The 14223-nt window shown below is 50.3% G+C and overlaps 2 protein-coding genes across 2 annotated transcripts; both read right to left on the bottom strand.

Moving 5' to 3' along the window:
- Positions 1 to 2287: 2287 nt before the first annotated feature.
- On the bottom strand, positions 2288 to 7632 carry NCU07707 (hypothetical protein). The gene is made up of 2 exons (XM_957200.2): positions 7364 to 7632; positions 2288 to 7243 (listed from the first exon to the last, which is right to left on the bottom strand). The coding sequence occupies exon 2, from the start codon at positions 6508 to 6510 to the stop codon at positions 2821 to 2823; it is 3690 nt and encodes a 1229-aa protein (XP_962293.1). The 5' UTR covers positions 6511 to 7243; positions 7364 to 7632; the 3' UTR covers positions 2288 to 2820.
- Positions 7633 to 11664: 4032 nt separating this feature from the next.
- Positions 11665 to 13786, bottom strand: NCU07709 (cation efflux system protein czcD). Its single transcript, XM_957202.3, has 5 exons — positions 13685 to 13786; positions 13363 to 13591; positions 13188 to 13305; positions 12805 to 13141; positions 11665 to 12747 (listed from the first exon to the last, which is right to left on the bottom strand). The coding sequence occupies exons 2-5, from the start codon at positions 13421 to 13423 to the stop codon at positions 12283 to 12285; spliced, it is 981 nt and encodes a 326-aa protein (XP_962295.3). The 5' UTR covers positions 13424 to 13591; positions 13685 to 13786; the 3' UTR covers positions 11665 to 12282.
- Positions 13787 to 14223: the final 437 nt, after the last annotated feature.

Genomic DNA, 14223 nt, shown 5'->3' with positions numbered 1-14223 from the left:
TAGCGATGTACTCAGCATCTACGGTATCATGACTATTTGAGGTCACGGTACTGTAACGGGCGGGTGTGTACGGTAGGTACGGTTTGTGGTACTTCAGTACCTCAGCTTGCTGTGACGAGGAAAGCCAGAAAATTGAAGGAGGCACGGAGACCGATGGAGAGAGAGAGTGATGGACGGAAGCTGAAGAGCTGCAGTGGATCAAAGTCGGTGGGAAAATTTGATTTGAACGGAGCGAGTGCTTGTGGGTTCGGTCTGCTTGATACTACCTCTACTCGCTGTACCGGACGATGGCAGTAGACTCAAATGAAGAGTCACCCGGGGACTAGAAGTACAGATCCAGGAAGTCTGTTAGAAGGGGTAGTAGAGCGTATGATTTCACCATACTTAAGAAAGAGGGTCACTAACAGATACCTACTTCGGTACTTACCTCTACTGTTGGGGATGAGGGTACAAGTAAGTAACTTGAAGCAAGTAGCCTAGAGCCGGCGGTGTTCAGTTCTAGCAAGAGCGGCCGAAAAGAGAGAAAAGCGAGGCGGAGGGTTTGAAGGAAAGAATTTTGGGAACGAACACTGCCTTGCAGCCGGCAGTCACAGTCTGCATGGCCCGGGTACGTACCTTGTGAGAACTTCAAGTTGAGTAGAGGTAGGCACGGTTGTTGGGCGATCGATTGCTAAGCGGTTAGAAAGGCACAACCGTTGCAGGGCAAGAACGGTTGCTCCATCCTTCATGGTCTACAATGGTCACGGTTTCTGAGAAAACAAAAAACCCAAACCTGCCTCTGGGTTGAGTAAGGTCTTCTCCCCATAAAAGCTGCGGTACTCTACTGGACTGGTAGGCATGTAGTGTATGTGATTGGTGAGTGTGCAGTAAGCGGTGGGAGAAAGAGGGAGAGGACTGAAGAGGAATTCTCCATGCACTCGGAGTGTGAGAACTTGAAAAGACTCGGAGAGGAAGGAGCTGGCGGTCACAGTCTAAGTGTAAGGTACCTACCTACGTAGAAGCAAAGTGGGCCGTGAAGAGCGAGAGAAGCGATGAGCCCGCCTTGAAGGAAAGAACACTGCACTACCACTAGAGGTACTTAACTCACTCGAACTGCAGTGGACACCTACACTCACTCACTGCATGACTCCAAGTTGAGAAGGAGCACCCGACGGTAGAGATAGTAGCCAGCAAGTGACCCACCAATTGTCAGGATCGATACTGTAGATCAATGAACTTGTATTTAGAGGTATTCAAGTTGGCGGCAGTGCCGTAAACTTGATGGCATCAGCCACAACAGTGAACAAAACAGAACTTCCTAAACCGATTCACACACTGCAGGCTAATGAGCCTCTCCAGATCAATGGACATTTAAAGTACCTCTATTGATTGGCCGGAAACAAAGCCGACGACAGGGAGTGATGGGTTCGGGCCACCTTCCCCCCCCCCCCCTCTCCTTCTGCTTCGCCCTTGTCAGTTTCTTTCGTCTCTCCACCCGTCCAGGCATCATCTTGAGTGTCAAGTTCAGTTGGGTCATCGTCGATCTTCAGATACTTATCAAGGCATACTTGACGTTATTAAGCTACTACACACTCGGTTTGGTTCAGTTCAGCCTCATCCTTATTGTCAGGCAGGCAGGTAGACAGACAGTCGTGTCATGAATAGAGGTACCTATTCAGGTTCTTAACTTGGACTTTATCCAGCGAGTGATTGGGCGTTGCTGTTAGCAATATCCCTTTCAATACTAGTAATAGTAATTAGTAGGTAGTTGGAGGAGACGGAGATGCTTATCGTTTATCCCTAGAGGCACCAAGGGAGATTCCTATCGGCTGGAGGAGAAAAAGTATTTATGCGCGCTTACCCTCATAACCGAAGCTGCTCTCTGGTAATTTTAAAGTGCTCGTTGACCTTGAAAGGTTCATTCGGTTGACTTGGAGTTGAGAAGTCCAGTCTCGTCCAGTTCAATGCACACTGACACCGCAAGTTTACGTGACGATCGGGTTGGAAGAAATGGCGCTGCGAATACAGTTACCCAAGTAGGTAGGTAGGTAGGTACCTAGCTAGAAGCGACTTTTTAACATCATCTACCAGAGAAAGTGCCTTTGTCTTTAACCTTCCAAGATCATTGAACTCCAAACGCCTTGGTTGAACAAACCATCTTGCGTCGGTAGCGAATTGTCGGCGAGTGTCTCGGGAGAAGAGGGCGCATGTAGGTTGTGTACTTTCTGTACAGTTTGGGTGAGTGCACATGGTGTTTCTCGTTGTGATGCCGCAGTAGTGCACGTTACATATGATGTGTGGTATATATGAATTAGACTAGCTAGCTAGCTGCCTTCAAGCAGTGCACGAGATGGAATCAACTGTCGGTATGAGAGGCGGACAGCTGAAACAAACAGGAACATATATTCATCGTGGTGTATCATCAAATCAAACTCTTGCCCAGGCTACATGCTACAAGATTTCCTGAACTCTCAACGCCGTTATCCCACTTCCTCCTATGCTTCCTTCCCATACTTCCTTCTTGCCCAAACTCCCTTTCCATGACAGTGCTAGCTTGGACATTGAATGATGTGTGAACGTCACTAATAATGCATTGATCGGCGCTCGGAGATGCCACTTGCACAGATTCGCGCGTAGGCGGGTATGGCAACCAATAGTGGTCGCTATTTGGTAGGGGTGTCAAATGGATCCCATTGTGGTGTGATGAAAATGGTAACAATAGATGCTGTTGTGGCTTAATGAAGTCGTGTTAAGTATGTGGGTGCCAGCATGACGGGGAAACCAGCAACAAAAGATGACAAAGAAATGAAAAACAAAAGGGTATCAACAGAATTTCACAAGTCACTCGCTCCCCATATCAATACTCTCACGCCATTTCCTGACTGCCTCTCGCAGTACGCTTCCTGGGATTCTTTGGGCCTCCATGTTCTCCTTCTCTCGCCTTCGACCTATTCCCGAGCTAGCTTCCTTGTCGCCAGCCGTCCTTTGTCCTAAGCTTGGGTCCAAGTCTTCTATGACTTCACGAATGATTTCTTCTAGAGCTGACAAGATCACGGTCTTGCATTGTGATCTAGGAACCTCCTGGGGAACAACAAGCTCCCTAGGGCGATGGTAGGTGTCCTCTGGGTGCTGCTGGGACGACGTGCTGTCACTCCTCTCTCGCAGCTTGCTGGTTGAGCGCGAAGAACAGTTGGAGCTTCCTTTGCTGATGTCGCCGGCGGTGGCAATGACCTTCTCTACAGCTTCTACCAAGGCATCATCTGAGCTGAGTAATGTTTCTTCGATAAACTCATCCTTGATGTATGGGTCGAAAGGTGAAGGCGACGGAAGTGTGGGTGCTGGGGAGGCAGCTACCGGCGTCATAGTAGAAGGCGTGTTCGGGCCACTACCAAAACTGGCCCTGACGAGACGACGATATCGTATTCGCGTAATCGTGAACGTAGTACTATCCGCGATGATGGCTGTGCTGACATCCACCCACTTCTCCGTGGCACTTTCAGACGAATTGGGGACCCACGTAGTAGGTGGCTCGGCTTCCATCGAGGCCTTGATCTGCTCCTTGAGGCCTTCTTGCGCCGGTATCGCCTGGAGTACGAAATCTGGATGGTAACTTTGCAGCCAACCAGCAGCATTCAATGGCCCATCCGCATCCACAGATACGCGCGACGACTGCTCAAATGTATCGAATGCTATACCAAACCCAGCGTTGGATAGGTATCCACTGCTCGATGGTGAACTCACTGCAGTTTCGAAAGAGGCAAGATAGTCAGGGAAAGGGATATCGACATCAATGACTCCGTCATCATTAATGGACGTCTTGACCGGAGATTCAAAGGCACCTGAAGGATCGGGAATCCTTTGTGGCTTCTGTCCGGGAGTGGTTTGGCCTGAGAAGCTTCGGTTCTCTCCAGGCACTGCAACCGGTGATTTTGGATTTCCCCTTTGATCCAGGGCAGCACGTGTTGGGACGTCCCCAGGCTGCCGCATAGAGCTCCTTCCAGGTGTTTGGGGTGACATGGGGGCTCTATCCGGGTCCTTCCTCAACGGAGAGGTTGTAGCTTCACTTTGCCCAATGCTGCCACTGCGAGGCTTTGCTGAGACGATGGAGTCTCTTCTTCGCGTGCTCCATAAGCCGCTGATCACACTCCCCCACCTCGAAGTCTGTCGTTGCTCGCTGGTCATAAAGCTCTGCGAACCTCCACTCCCAGACCGTGAGATACGCTTGAGGTCGTCGGCAGCAAGGCTGTTACTGCTGCCCGGTCGAGTACTAGCAAAAGAGTCGGCGCGATGGACCATGGCAAAATGAGCGATGCTCATTTCAGGGGTGATAGCTCCAGTTGTAGCAGCACTACTTTTCTGCATGGTCAGATCGTTGCCTCGGATGGGAAGATGGGTCGTCCGTATCGAACTAGCGTCGGAAGCTCGCCTCTCGTGCCTCGATTCCATACTCAAGTGCGCCAAGTTAGTCGGAACTGCGGCAGCACGTGCGCCTTGTGACTGCAAGCTGAAATTTCGCGAGTGACATGCTCGCCCGGGACCCGTACGGCGGTTGATCCTCCTTCTTAGCGACTCCTCCTTAAGGATAGGCACAACAAGCGATGGGGGAGACTGCGAAAAAGTCCCGAATGAAGCAGCGGTACTTGGCCGGTGTGGACGGACACCGGGGACCTGTTGGGATGCCGGCAAAAATGCAGCCAATAAAAAGAGTAATCTTCGCGCAACGCTCTTGTCTTGGGCCACAATAACAGTCCGATTGGGAACCGACGCATCTACGTCCATGCGCCCTTTCTGCTGTATACAATAGCGACGCCGATAGGATGGGGGGCTTAGTGCTTGCAGCCAGTCGGTGTGTGTCGCAAGAAAGCCTGTAAGTAAGTTAAAAAAGAAGCCCTGCTCTTTGCCGCCAGCCCATCTGGCCACCCAACGAGCTTCCTCCCGCCAAATGGGCCATCGGTTCTGTCCAGTGACGACTCGCGCCGCTCGAATACCATCGATTATCCTGGCCTTGGCGTAGTCCGTTTCCCGGCTGATATGTCGATTCTCGAGAAGACAGTTTGGAGGTAGTGTAACGTGTTTTGCATTTGTCTTGGGTGGTTTGGGTGGAGGTGGATCGCCGCTGCGCCGTCCAGCTTTTGATTGGCTTTGTGCGATCTGAGAGGGGATGTAAGCCGGAAGAGGGTCAGGGGAAGCAAAATCCGCCTGTAGAAGCATCGATAATATGACCTTGGCAACGACAGATTGCAGCTGATTCAGCGTCCTCATAATTATGTCCCAATGTTGTGTGATAACATCGATTTGGTCTTCAGTGTCACTGCCGAAAGTCGTCTCGAAAGACTCAAATCCATACCCTCCCTGGCCAACCATAGTCCAACCTGAGGGTCGTATTGAATTAAGGGAAGAAGGAAACGAATCCTGTTCTTGGTAAGAACTGGATTCCCGAAAACCTTGCCTCGAGGTTGTGGTCGGCGTGTGATGAGTGGAAGACTGAGGAAGGTTGATTACCAACGCAACCGCATACATGGGAGTTCTCTTCTGTTTGGGCTGCACCTTTTTCTTTTTATTTCTGACGTCCTCGGCGGCCTGTGGGAATGGGTAACCCGTGCTTTGTTCGGTAAAGGAGGAACGAGGACTGATCATATCTTCCTCAACAGGTAGACTCACGGGAAACAGTCTCGTGACGAGGACTCGCTTACGATCTGGCACACGATTTGCTGAAGCAGCGCTCTGAGCTCCTGCATAAGACGGCATGGTCTCCGAGGAAAATGATTGTGAAAGCCGACTCGACCTCATACTTGCCCTCCCCATGGAGCTCTGCCTGTCAGCAAACGCTGAACCGGAGTCGGTCTGTTTGGCTTCTGTCGGTACCACGTGAACCTTTGTCGATGTTCCTTTGTATGCCATGAGTTCGGAATTGCCGAAGATGCAGCTGGAGAAAGTGGCAAGTTCCTCGCGATACTCGCGCATGTGGCGTTGGGAGTCGGATTCGAAGTGACCATGGCCCGGAGTTCGACCAAGGGAACTTTTATTTTCAAAAGCACCTTGTCGCGTCTTGGGGCTGCTGGACTGGATGACCATAGGACGTTGTGTATGGCTGATACTGGGCTTCCGCGGGGAGGTCGGGTTGCGGCGGCTATCTTGGGCAGAGTAGAGGGATGAAGGACCGCCCTTCAACGGGTTGCTTTGGACGGTAGGCGGCGACTGGCTGTCGTAGAGAAGGGAAGAGGTGAGGGAGCCTAGAGCATCCTGCATAACAATGACGCGAACGTCGCGCACATCGAGCTCAATGCTGCCATTGTAGTCGTAGGCATTGGTCGAGGGGCTCGCGGTGACAGAAGAGACGCTTGATAGGGGAAAAACGTCGTTAAGACGCTGTTCGAACAAGTCCTGCGGATCGGGAAAGAGAAGATTTCGAGTGTGTATGTCTTCTTGAACCGAATCTAGGGAGGTGATAGATTTGTAGGAAGCTGTTTGGGCGGAAGCGGTATCTCCGGCGCCCGACACAGCACCGAGGTTAAAGAGTTTCCCGAGCATTCTTTGCGGAAGAAAAGATGGAGCTGACAGTTTTGTTCGTCTTTGTATAAACAGTCAGTCCAAGGCGAGAATGGTCAAGATGCAGACAAGTCACGGAGTGATCGTCTTCAACAGCATCCTCTTGGGGCGGTCAGCCGAAGGGGTTGCATTCTCAGCGGTGCGGTCGCCATACGGAAGAGTGATGAGAGTAAGGATGTCAACAAAACAAGTAGAAGGGATGAGTCGTCCTCATAAGCAGATGACTTGACTCCGTGGGATTCGGCGCAAAGATCAAATACCAGACAGACAAATGTCTTGAAGCTTTTCAACAATCCTCGTGCGGACGGGCTCGGACTGGTTGTCCACTGATGAACAGGGCTAAGAAGCCTCAGACAATTGATATACTGCGTTGTGCGCGTGAAAAGATGGAAAAGGAAAGCAATCGGCATCCACGAGTTGCTGACGATGCCTTGTCGATAGCCAGACGGTGGTGCGTGGCCTTGACGACCGACACCCACGACCGACGAGGAACGGTGGAAGAACGGGGGCGCGAGACGAGATCGTGGGTGATCTGGGCTGGTCTAGGACTGGATCCGGACGTCGCGGCTCCTCGGTCGCAAAAAGTGGTGAGGCGCTCCGAGGAAACGCAGTGAGTGGATGGGATACAATGGGCCCAGTGAGCCAAGGATCTGCCAGGTATATAGCGTATATAGCGGCGGCCACTAAGTCTCGGCAGTGAAGTGTGGTATGTGTGCTATGGACGCAGTTAGGTACACACGATACTGTATACACACTGCAGATTGTGGATGAGGCTATTCGGGACAGGGACGGGGGCCGAGAAACGGACGGGAAGTGGAAGTCATTGGAAACTTACCGAGTTGTGAAAGTAACAGGGCAATGTTAGGGTATGGTAATCGGTAATCCACGACGACCAGGTTCCTCTTGATTCGAACAAGACGAATGACACGCGTGCGGGGCACCTGAAGGAGCAAGGACGGTGGAAAGACACAGCTGCTGTTTCCTCTGTTTTCTTACAGACACGTTGCGACGACAGCGAGCTTAAGTACCTCGCCAGTTTGTTGTTGTGGTTGTTTTTGTTGTTGTTGTTCCGTTGTAATGTGTAGTCGAGACCAAGACTCCCCGCCGAGACTGAGAAGTGAAACCCAGACTCCCGTCGAGACTCGCAGAGGACTGCCCACTCGAATGGAACCTGCGGGAGTTCGGAATGGCGGTGACGACGTGTGAAATCCGGTCGAGGCTCCCACGCCCCTTCAGGTTCCAGCTCAATTCAAAAGCCCACGCGGGCCCCAAAGACCTAGCCCAGGTCAAGAACCGCACTCACTGCAATGTCACCTCACACTGGGAAGTCGCACTGGGGTCGCACAGGCAGCTCGCCCGGGTAATTGGCAGCACTTTGCAGCGCACCGCAACGCCGAGGGGTCCCCAACACCTCGCTCTGCACCAGCCTGCAACGGAACTGAACCTCAAGGCTTGAGCTCGGGGCTCCAGCAAGGAACTTACCTCAAAGCCTCGATGCAATAGGGCAAAACACAATGGGCTTTCGGGCAAGTAGGGTTGAATTGCGAAGAGGACTTGCGCAACCCTACCAGACACAGATTAAGTGACCTCACTAACACTCGAGTCCAGTACGGGAAAGTCCAGCGCACTCGAGTGATCGCTGCGCTCGGCGGACACTGGTAGCACATATCAGCACTACGTGATCGATACCTCAGATCCCCACAGCAGGGATGGTCTATGCAAAGTACTCTTGAGTACCGGAAGTTAGCTGCATGTAGGTTTCTGTACGACATCCGGACTCTGCGTCCCCACCAAAGCCCACCTCCGCTCCAGCCGATGACCCCCTCCCCAGTCCCGTCTCTATCCTTGCTGCCCGTCGTCCAAATGCCGAAGAGCTCGACATTGAAATTCAATTGTATGTCTAACCACTTCTACAGACTGGCCCACACCGGCGCCTGGCAAATAACTTTACATGGTACATCGTATGCCTGAAATCCAAAGCGTTTCTCATCCCGACCACGTCAACCAAGCAGCTAACCGCTTGCTTCAGTTTCGCACACGACGTTGAGGCGGCTTCGATCGCCGAGGACTGCGGTCTCAGATCCGCCAGGACCGAACTCGGGCCCTGTCTGGTACCTGGAGCTAGCCGGCGTGATCCAATGTCGAAATGGGCGTCCTGAGGTGAACTACGTACCTAGGTAGGTAGCTTCTCTCTACCCTAGGTCGCGTTTATGGGATCGCGTCCTTATTTCACGACTGCACACGACTGCAACCCAGGTGGACTGTTGGACGATCAAGTCTGGCAATGTGATATTACATACCGCTATCGGCCACTCCTCGCAATACTTTGACCCCGGGATTGTTCCGCATCAGCTGCTACACTACAGCTTGTCCTGACACGTCTGCCGTCACATGATGGGAACTCTTCGACGTAGGCATTTCGAAACCGTGGTCCATGGCATCCCGCATGCTTGCTGAGACCTTAATTCACTAGTTATATGTACCTTCCAAGATCTGGGAGCATCAGGAAGAAAGAACATGGGATCTCACTTCAATTTCGACTACAGCTTGAAACTTGCCATTATCCGATGTGACTCGCAGTCTATACATCAATGCTTAAAAGTTTGTTAGCGCGGTTCTTATGACACCGGTTTGCGAGACTTCACAGAAAAAAAACGGGACAACCACATTCAAAGCAAAAAATGGAGAAAGTGTATAAACTATTCGAAACGCATCTGGTTGATACCAACTTCTTGCATCAAAAAAGGTGGAATATTCGTTAAGTTGCGAAGAGTGTGTAGTAAAGTCCCGCGCTAACGAACTTTCAAGGGGTGATGTGTACATCCTCGCTTTCAAAAGAACGTCCAAGTGGAGACCCCATCTGAGCAGCGATTCAAAGACATGCCTTACCCGCCCGATACTACGTTAGATCTAGATTTGTCAAATTTCTCTCACCTTTCACAACGGGAAGAACTCATCTTCCAGCAGCTCGACGTATCCCTCACGTGCCCACATCAATAAAGAAAATGAAGAAAAAAAAAAAAAAAAAAGGGCCCCTCCATTCCCCCCTCGCGAGCTCCAAGGCCGATGGATGTACACAGGTCCCAGACCCTTGCGACATTCACAACCAATGGCACACCAACCAATAGAATAACAAGAAGGCGTATGAATATCACCCAAGGAGGAAACCAAGGCTGACGTGATCGTCAAGGCTCGTCAGTAGTGTACGGAGTTCTAATTTCCCCCGCCTGGACGAACTGTATTAGCTACCCCTCATTGATGTTGCTCGAGTTTACTTGCAGGAAAGAGATTTTCACAGTGTGATTGGGAAACTATGTACATCACAGTCAGAGAGGTACACTTCTGCTGGAACGCAAGTTGTTAGCGTGTTTTTTTGGGGGGTGGCAAAGAACATCATCCTTGGAACAAGAAATGATCGATTGGTCCTCAGCGCATTCCCTGTTTCTTGTAGAGCCAGTGCACCCAGTTGACAAGTCACATCCCAGCAGAGGCGTACTCTGTACAGGTGCAACCGCAGAGCCTCTTCTTCAAACCCTCCGCTCCGCCCTCTTGGGTTTTCTTATAATGTGCCGCTTTTGCCCGGCCATCAGGGTCTCATCCGAAAACTCCAACTTACATAATGTCTACCACTCTTCGGCATCCGCGAAACGAAATCAGGAGGCGAAGATGGCGCTGAAAATCAGATACCAAGTCAGGTATGTACATCAACAGTTGGGGTACGCCCCTGCAGGTGTGTGCCGTTTGATGTTCGTTTCTCGTTTTCGTTGAAACACATTGATGTTAATTCAAAGACTGACTGCCCTATCCAAAAACCTCTCTTTTACGAAGGATTCAACTGCCCGCAGTCCCTCTGGTGTACTTGAGTGTATATGTCGGCAACGTACGATTGACGGCCCGAAATTGTAGTGTATTAATAAGGGTCCGACACTAGCGGGAGGGAGGGCACCCTTACACAATCGGACCCACTTTCAAAAACCTCGCGGCGGTGGTCCAGTGACCAAAAAGCCTACGTCTTTGCGCACAGCTCCTTTTGCAAAGCCTCACTGTTTGCAAAGATTCTGAGCTGCCGGCATTGAGAAGTTGCATTAACGGGGGTTTGAACTGTACTCCCCACCTCGCCGCCCCCTTCTTCCTTTGTTGATCACTCCGTGTCACTGGTCAGCTGTCTCTCATCTATACTACCTCTACTACCCCAACACATTAGCACAATCTTCATCTTCAAATTCCCATGCTGGTACGTATGCCTAAGGACGTTGTCGCTGTTGAGTTGTTTGAATCGAACAACTATTTTCTTCAACACAGGGTCTGGTGTACATACGATGCAGACTCAAACGTCTATGCAGAACATCATATATATACAGTATGTTAAGTGAGGAGATATACATATTATACGGATCGACACGCAGCACATGTGCAGACAACAGCATATTAGAGGCGAGACCCAGCAAATGCCCACTTCGCACATAGACTAGGGCTACCGTATGTAAACTCGGGAAACCGAGAGGAGGAAACAGAGGATTGAAGGTGTTGGTCAACCGCATACACCCACACAGCACATTGGGCATATATTGATAGCTCTTTTACACTTTCAACCCTTTGTTGCGCCTGCCTATCCCTAATCTCGAATTCGCGAATTTATACGGTAAGGGAGCTCTATCTGGGCTTACGCTTAATACCAGTATGTCGGTGCGCGTTACTTTCAAGACAATTGTTGTGAATCGTCCAAGAAGATTTTCAAGGTAGGATGAATTGCAAATCTTTCTCAAGTCCCTATCCCAACGAGTGGAAAATAGATTGTATCATTCACAACCACGTTCACCACCTAGAATTACCATATGTTTATCTGGTAGATTGTGGCTTCTTGCTTGCTTGCTTGCTTGCTTGCTTGCTTGCTTGCTCATGTGTGCCGTCGCAAACAGAAAGAGGCAGGCTGGCGAGCTACACTTACCACACCACCATTGTACAATCTATGAACAGAACCTCAGTGTTTGCTTCGGATGGCTTATAAACCGTCCGTCGTACATCAAAAATTAAGATCTTACTGGATGTACGAGTTGGACGTGATTAAAATGAAGGAAGGATCCCTGAATTTGATTCATAGGTAAGTCATGAACCTCCCGTCCTCACCGCCTAAGCGAAGGAAAACAAATGTATATATAGCGGCAGCTTACCTTATAAAGCCAATGTGTGCCTAGAAATGCTGTGCTCCGGCAGGCATCGCGACTACCAAGCAGACGAAGGGAAGGGAAAGTGGTAACACCACACTAGCATTGCATTGTGCGGACACAGATCCATGAACCTGCTACATTCTGAATTCATAAAGGTGCCATCACTTCAACATAATGCCTGCCGGAGTCAGAAAGTTATGTAGACGGGGCAAAGGGGTTTATATGATGTTCGTGAATCAAAGAGGGAAATACAAATGACTTATTTCTAGCTACGCCGTAAGACATGAGAACTAGGCCATTCCAACCAATGAGTTGGAAACAGAAGAAATTTTGAAGCCAGATCTCTTGGTATGGGCTAGGCAACAAAGGAGTGAACAGTAGGCTCGCATCCAATTCATTGAGGCCTCTGTGCTTGCCCAATAACGACCACATACAAAATTGATGCAGAAAAGGGCTAAGGAAAAGGGGGTGGGAAGGAATATTTACTTCGAGAACATAGGGGTGGTGTTGTAAACTCGATCATAATCCAGCGACCGGGATGGTGTGATACAGTGCTACAGAAAGTAACACTCTAACGACACTTAGCTCACTGCGCATCAAGGGCAACGGGCTGACAACACGCAAGCCCAGCACAGGATCCTCTTCCGCACACCAGATGACAAGTTGTCGCCGTGCTGGCCTGTCTTCCCTTTGCCAGCGAGACACTGGTGGTGGTGATTGACGAAGCTGCGCTTGTAGTGCCGCAAGGCGTTGTCGTAATTGACTCATTCTCGTCCACAAGACCGTCGCCTCCATCCGGTAAGGCTGTAGCTAGCGTTGCGGATGCCTTACTGGCCGGAACAAGCTCGTATTCTTCGTATCCGGGCGAAAGTTCCGGTTGGACAGTGGCCGAATGGATCCCGTAGGCGTGAAGACACTCACCGATGGTCCTCGCTTTGTCCATAAAATTCACGATACCATCTTCTGTGAGAACGACGTGGACAGAGGCGATGGCCTTGTTCTGATCGAGCCTCCAGACGTGCAGCTCGTGGATCGAATCGACTCCTGGAACCTGATCCGTGAAGGAAAAGTCAGTTGCTGTTCTTACCGTCGTTTGGATTTGACAAACCTTCTCAATGTCGTGCTTGATATCATCGGTTCTTACTCCCTTCGGAGCACTTTCGAGAAGAATTTCGCCGCTGTTCTTGATCAGGGGCACAGACGACAGTATGATCATGATAGCAATACCCACACCAACACCGGGATCAGCATAAAAGCGAGCCTCGGACTTGAGTAGCCAGATCAGGAGTGCGGCCACGATGACCCCGAGATTGTTGATCGCATCGCCCATGGCGTGAATGAGCGCGGCGAGCATGCCCAGATCGCGGCGTCGAGGCTGCTGGATATCAGGAAGAGAGGAATGCCGATGCTGAAAGTGATGGTAGAAAGGCTTTTGTTCAGCACAACTGATTAGTGTCCGTCTCAAGTATGTATCGGGGACCTTGAGTTGACCTTACAGACTCTGTATCTCTATCCGCCCGACAACATGTACCGAAGTTAAAAGCTACTTCATTGTCATGTTCATGCGAATGCCCTAGAGAATGCCCGTGACTAATATGGTCATGTGGCTCTGCGAATGAAGTGTCAGATCTATGTCTTCTGGCTCATAGATTCACGACCAACCTACCATGCAGAAATGTGATTGTGATAATGTTGAGTGTGAATCCCACACATCCCATAATCAGCATCAATTTTGGGTCCTCCACTCTTTCAACGGTGATGAAACGTTCAATCGATTGGAGGAAGATGCTCGTCCCGAGGGCAAGTAAGAAGACGCCATTGAAGAAGGCGCCCAGAAGGCGGGCGCGCTGCCATCCAAAGGAAAACCCTACAGGTGTGCCGGTCCCTTCGGTCTTCTAGGAAAAGTGTCAGTGCCTGAACCGGGTTAGATGATACACAGATTTGCAAGAGGAGGAGTCTCATGGGAAAGAATGAAAATGACTACTTACAATAATGGCGGTTAAGGTGACAGCAAAACTAATCAGGTCGTTCAACTGGCCGGCAAACTATTAGCATGGGTTAGGATGGTCACAGGGTACGCATTAGAGAAGTACATAGTGAAATGCGTCTGCCGTAAGGGCCAAGCTTCCTGTCTTGAAAGCAACTGTGAGGTTGTTGTCAGCAATATGTTCCCTTGTCATTTTGACAAAAGAAAACTTGAACAAATCAAAACGAAGAGACAAAGTGGCGATAGAAGTAAATAAACGCGAACAGACCAGCAAGTTCTGATACAAAAAAGGCAGAGGATATGGCGATTGTTGCGGCTAGCCTCTGCTTCTGTCCAATTTTGGGTGCCATTGCTTAACGTGCAAGTGGAGGAAGACGTCGAGGTCGGTCGGAAGCCAGTTATAGGTGTTTACGTAGATTGCCTGGAAACCGACTTGAAGATACCAGATATAATGTTGACGCTGAGACTATTGCGATCGAGTTGAGACCCAGAGAGGAGCTTTTGCACCGTCCCGCCTTCCCGGGTCAGCTCGATTTAAGG

Source organism: Neurospora crassa, linkage group IV (genome assembly GCF_000182925.2).
Source record: "Neurospora crassa OR74A linkage group IV, whole genome shotgun sequence".
Classification (NCBI taxonomy): Eukaryota; Fungi; Ascomycota; class Sordariomycetes; order Sordariales; family Sordariaceae; genus Neurospora; species Neurospora crassa.
Note: the sequence above shows the minus strand (reverse complement) of the source record. Positions and strands in the feature narration are given on the sequence as shown.

Coding starts and splice junctions, on each gene's coding strand:
- NCU07707 (XM_957200.2), bottom strand. CDS start 6,510: ATGCTCGGGAAACTCTTTAACCTCGGTGCTGTGTCGGGCGCCGGAGAT.
- NCU07709 (XM_957202.3), bottom strand. CDS start 13,423: ATGCTGATTATGGGATGTGTGGGATTCACACTCAACATTATCACAATC. Junction 13,306..13,362: donor CACAATCACATTTCTGCATG/GTAGGTTGGTCG, acceptor CTTCATTCGCAG/AGCCACATGACCATATTAGT. Junction 13,142..13,187: donor AGAGATACAGAGTCTGTAAG/GTCAACTCAAGG, acceptor GACACTAATCAG/TTGTGCTGAACAAAAGCCTT.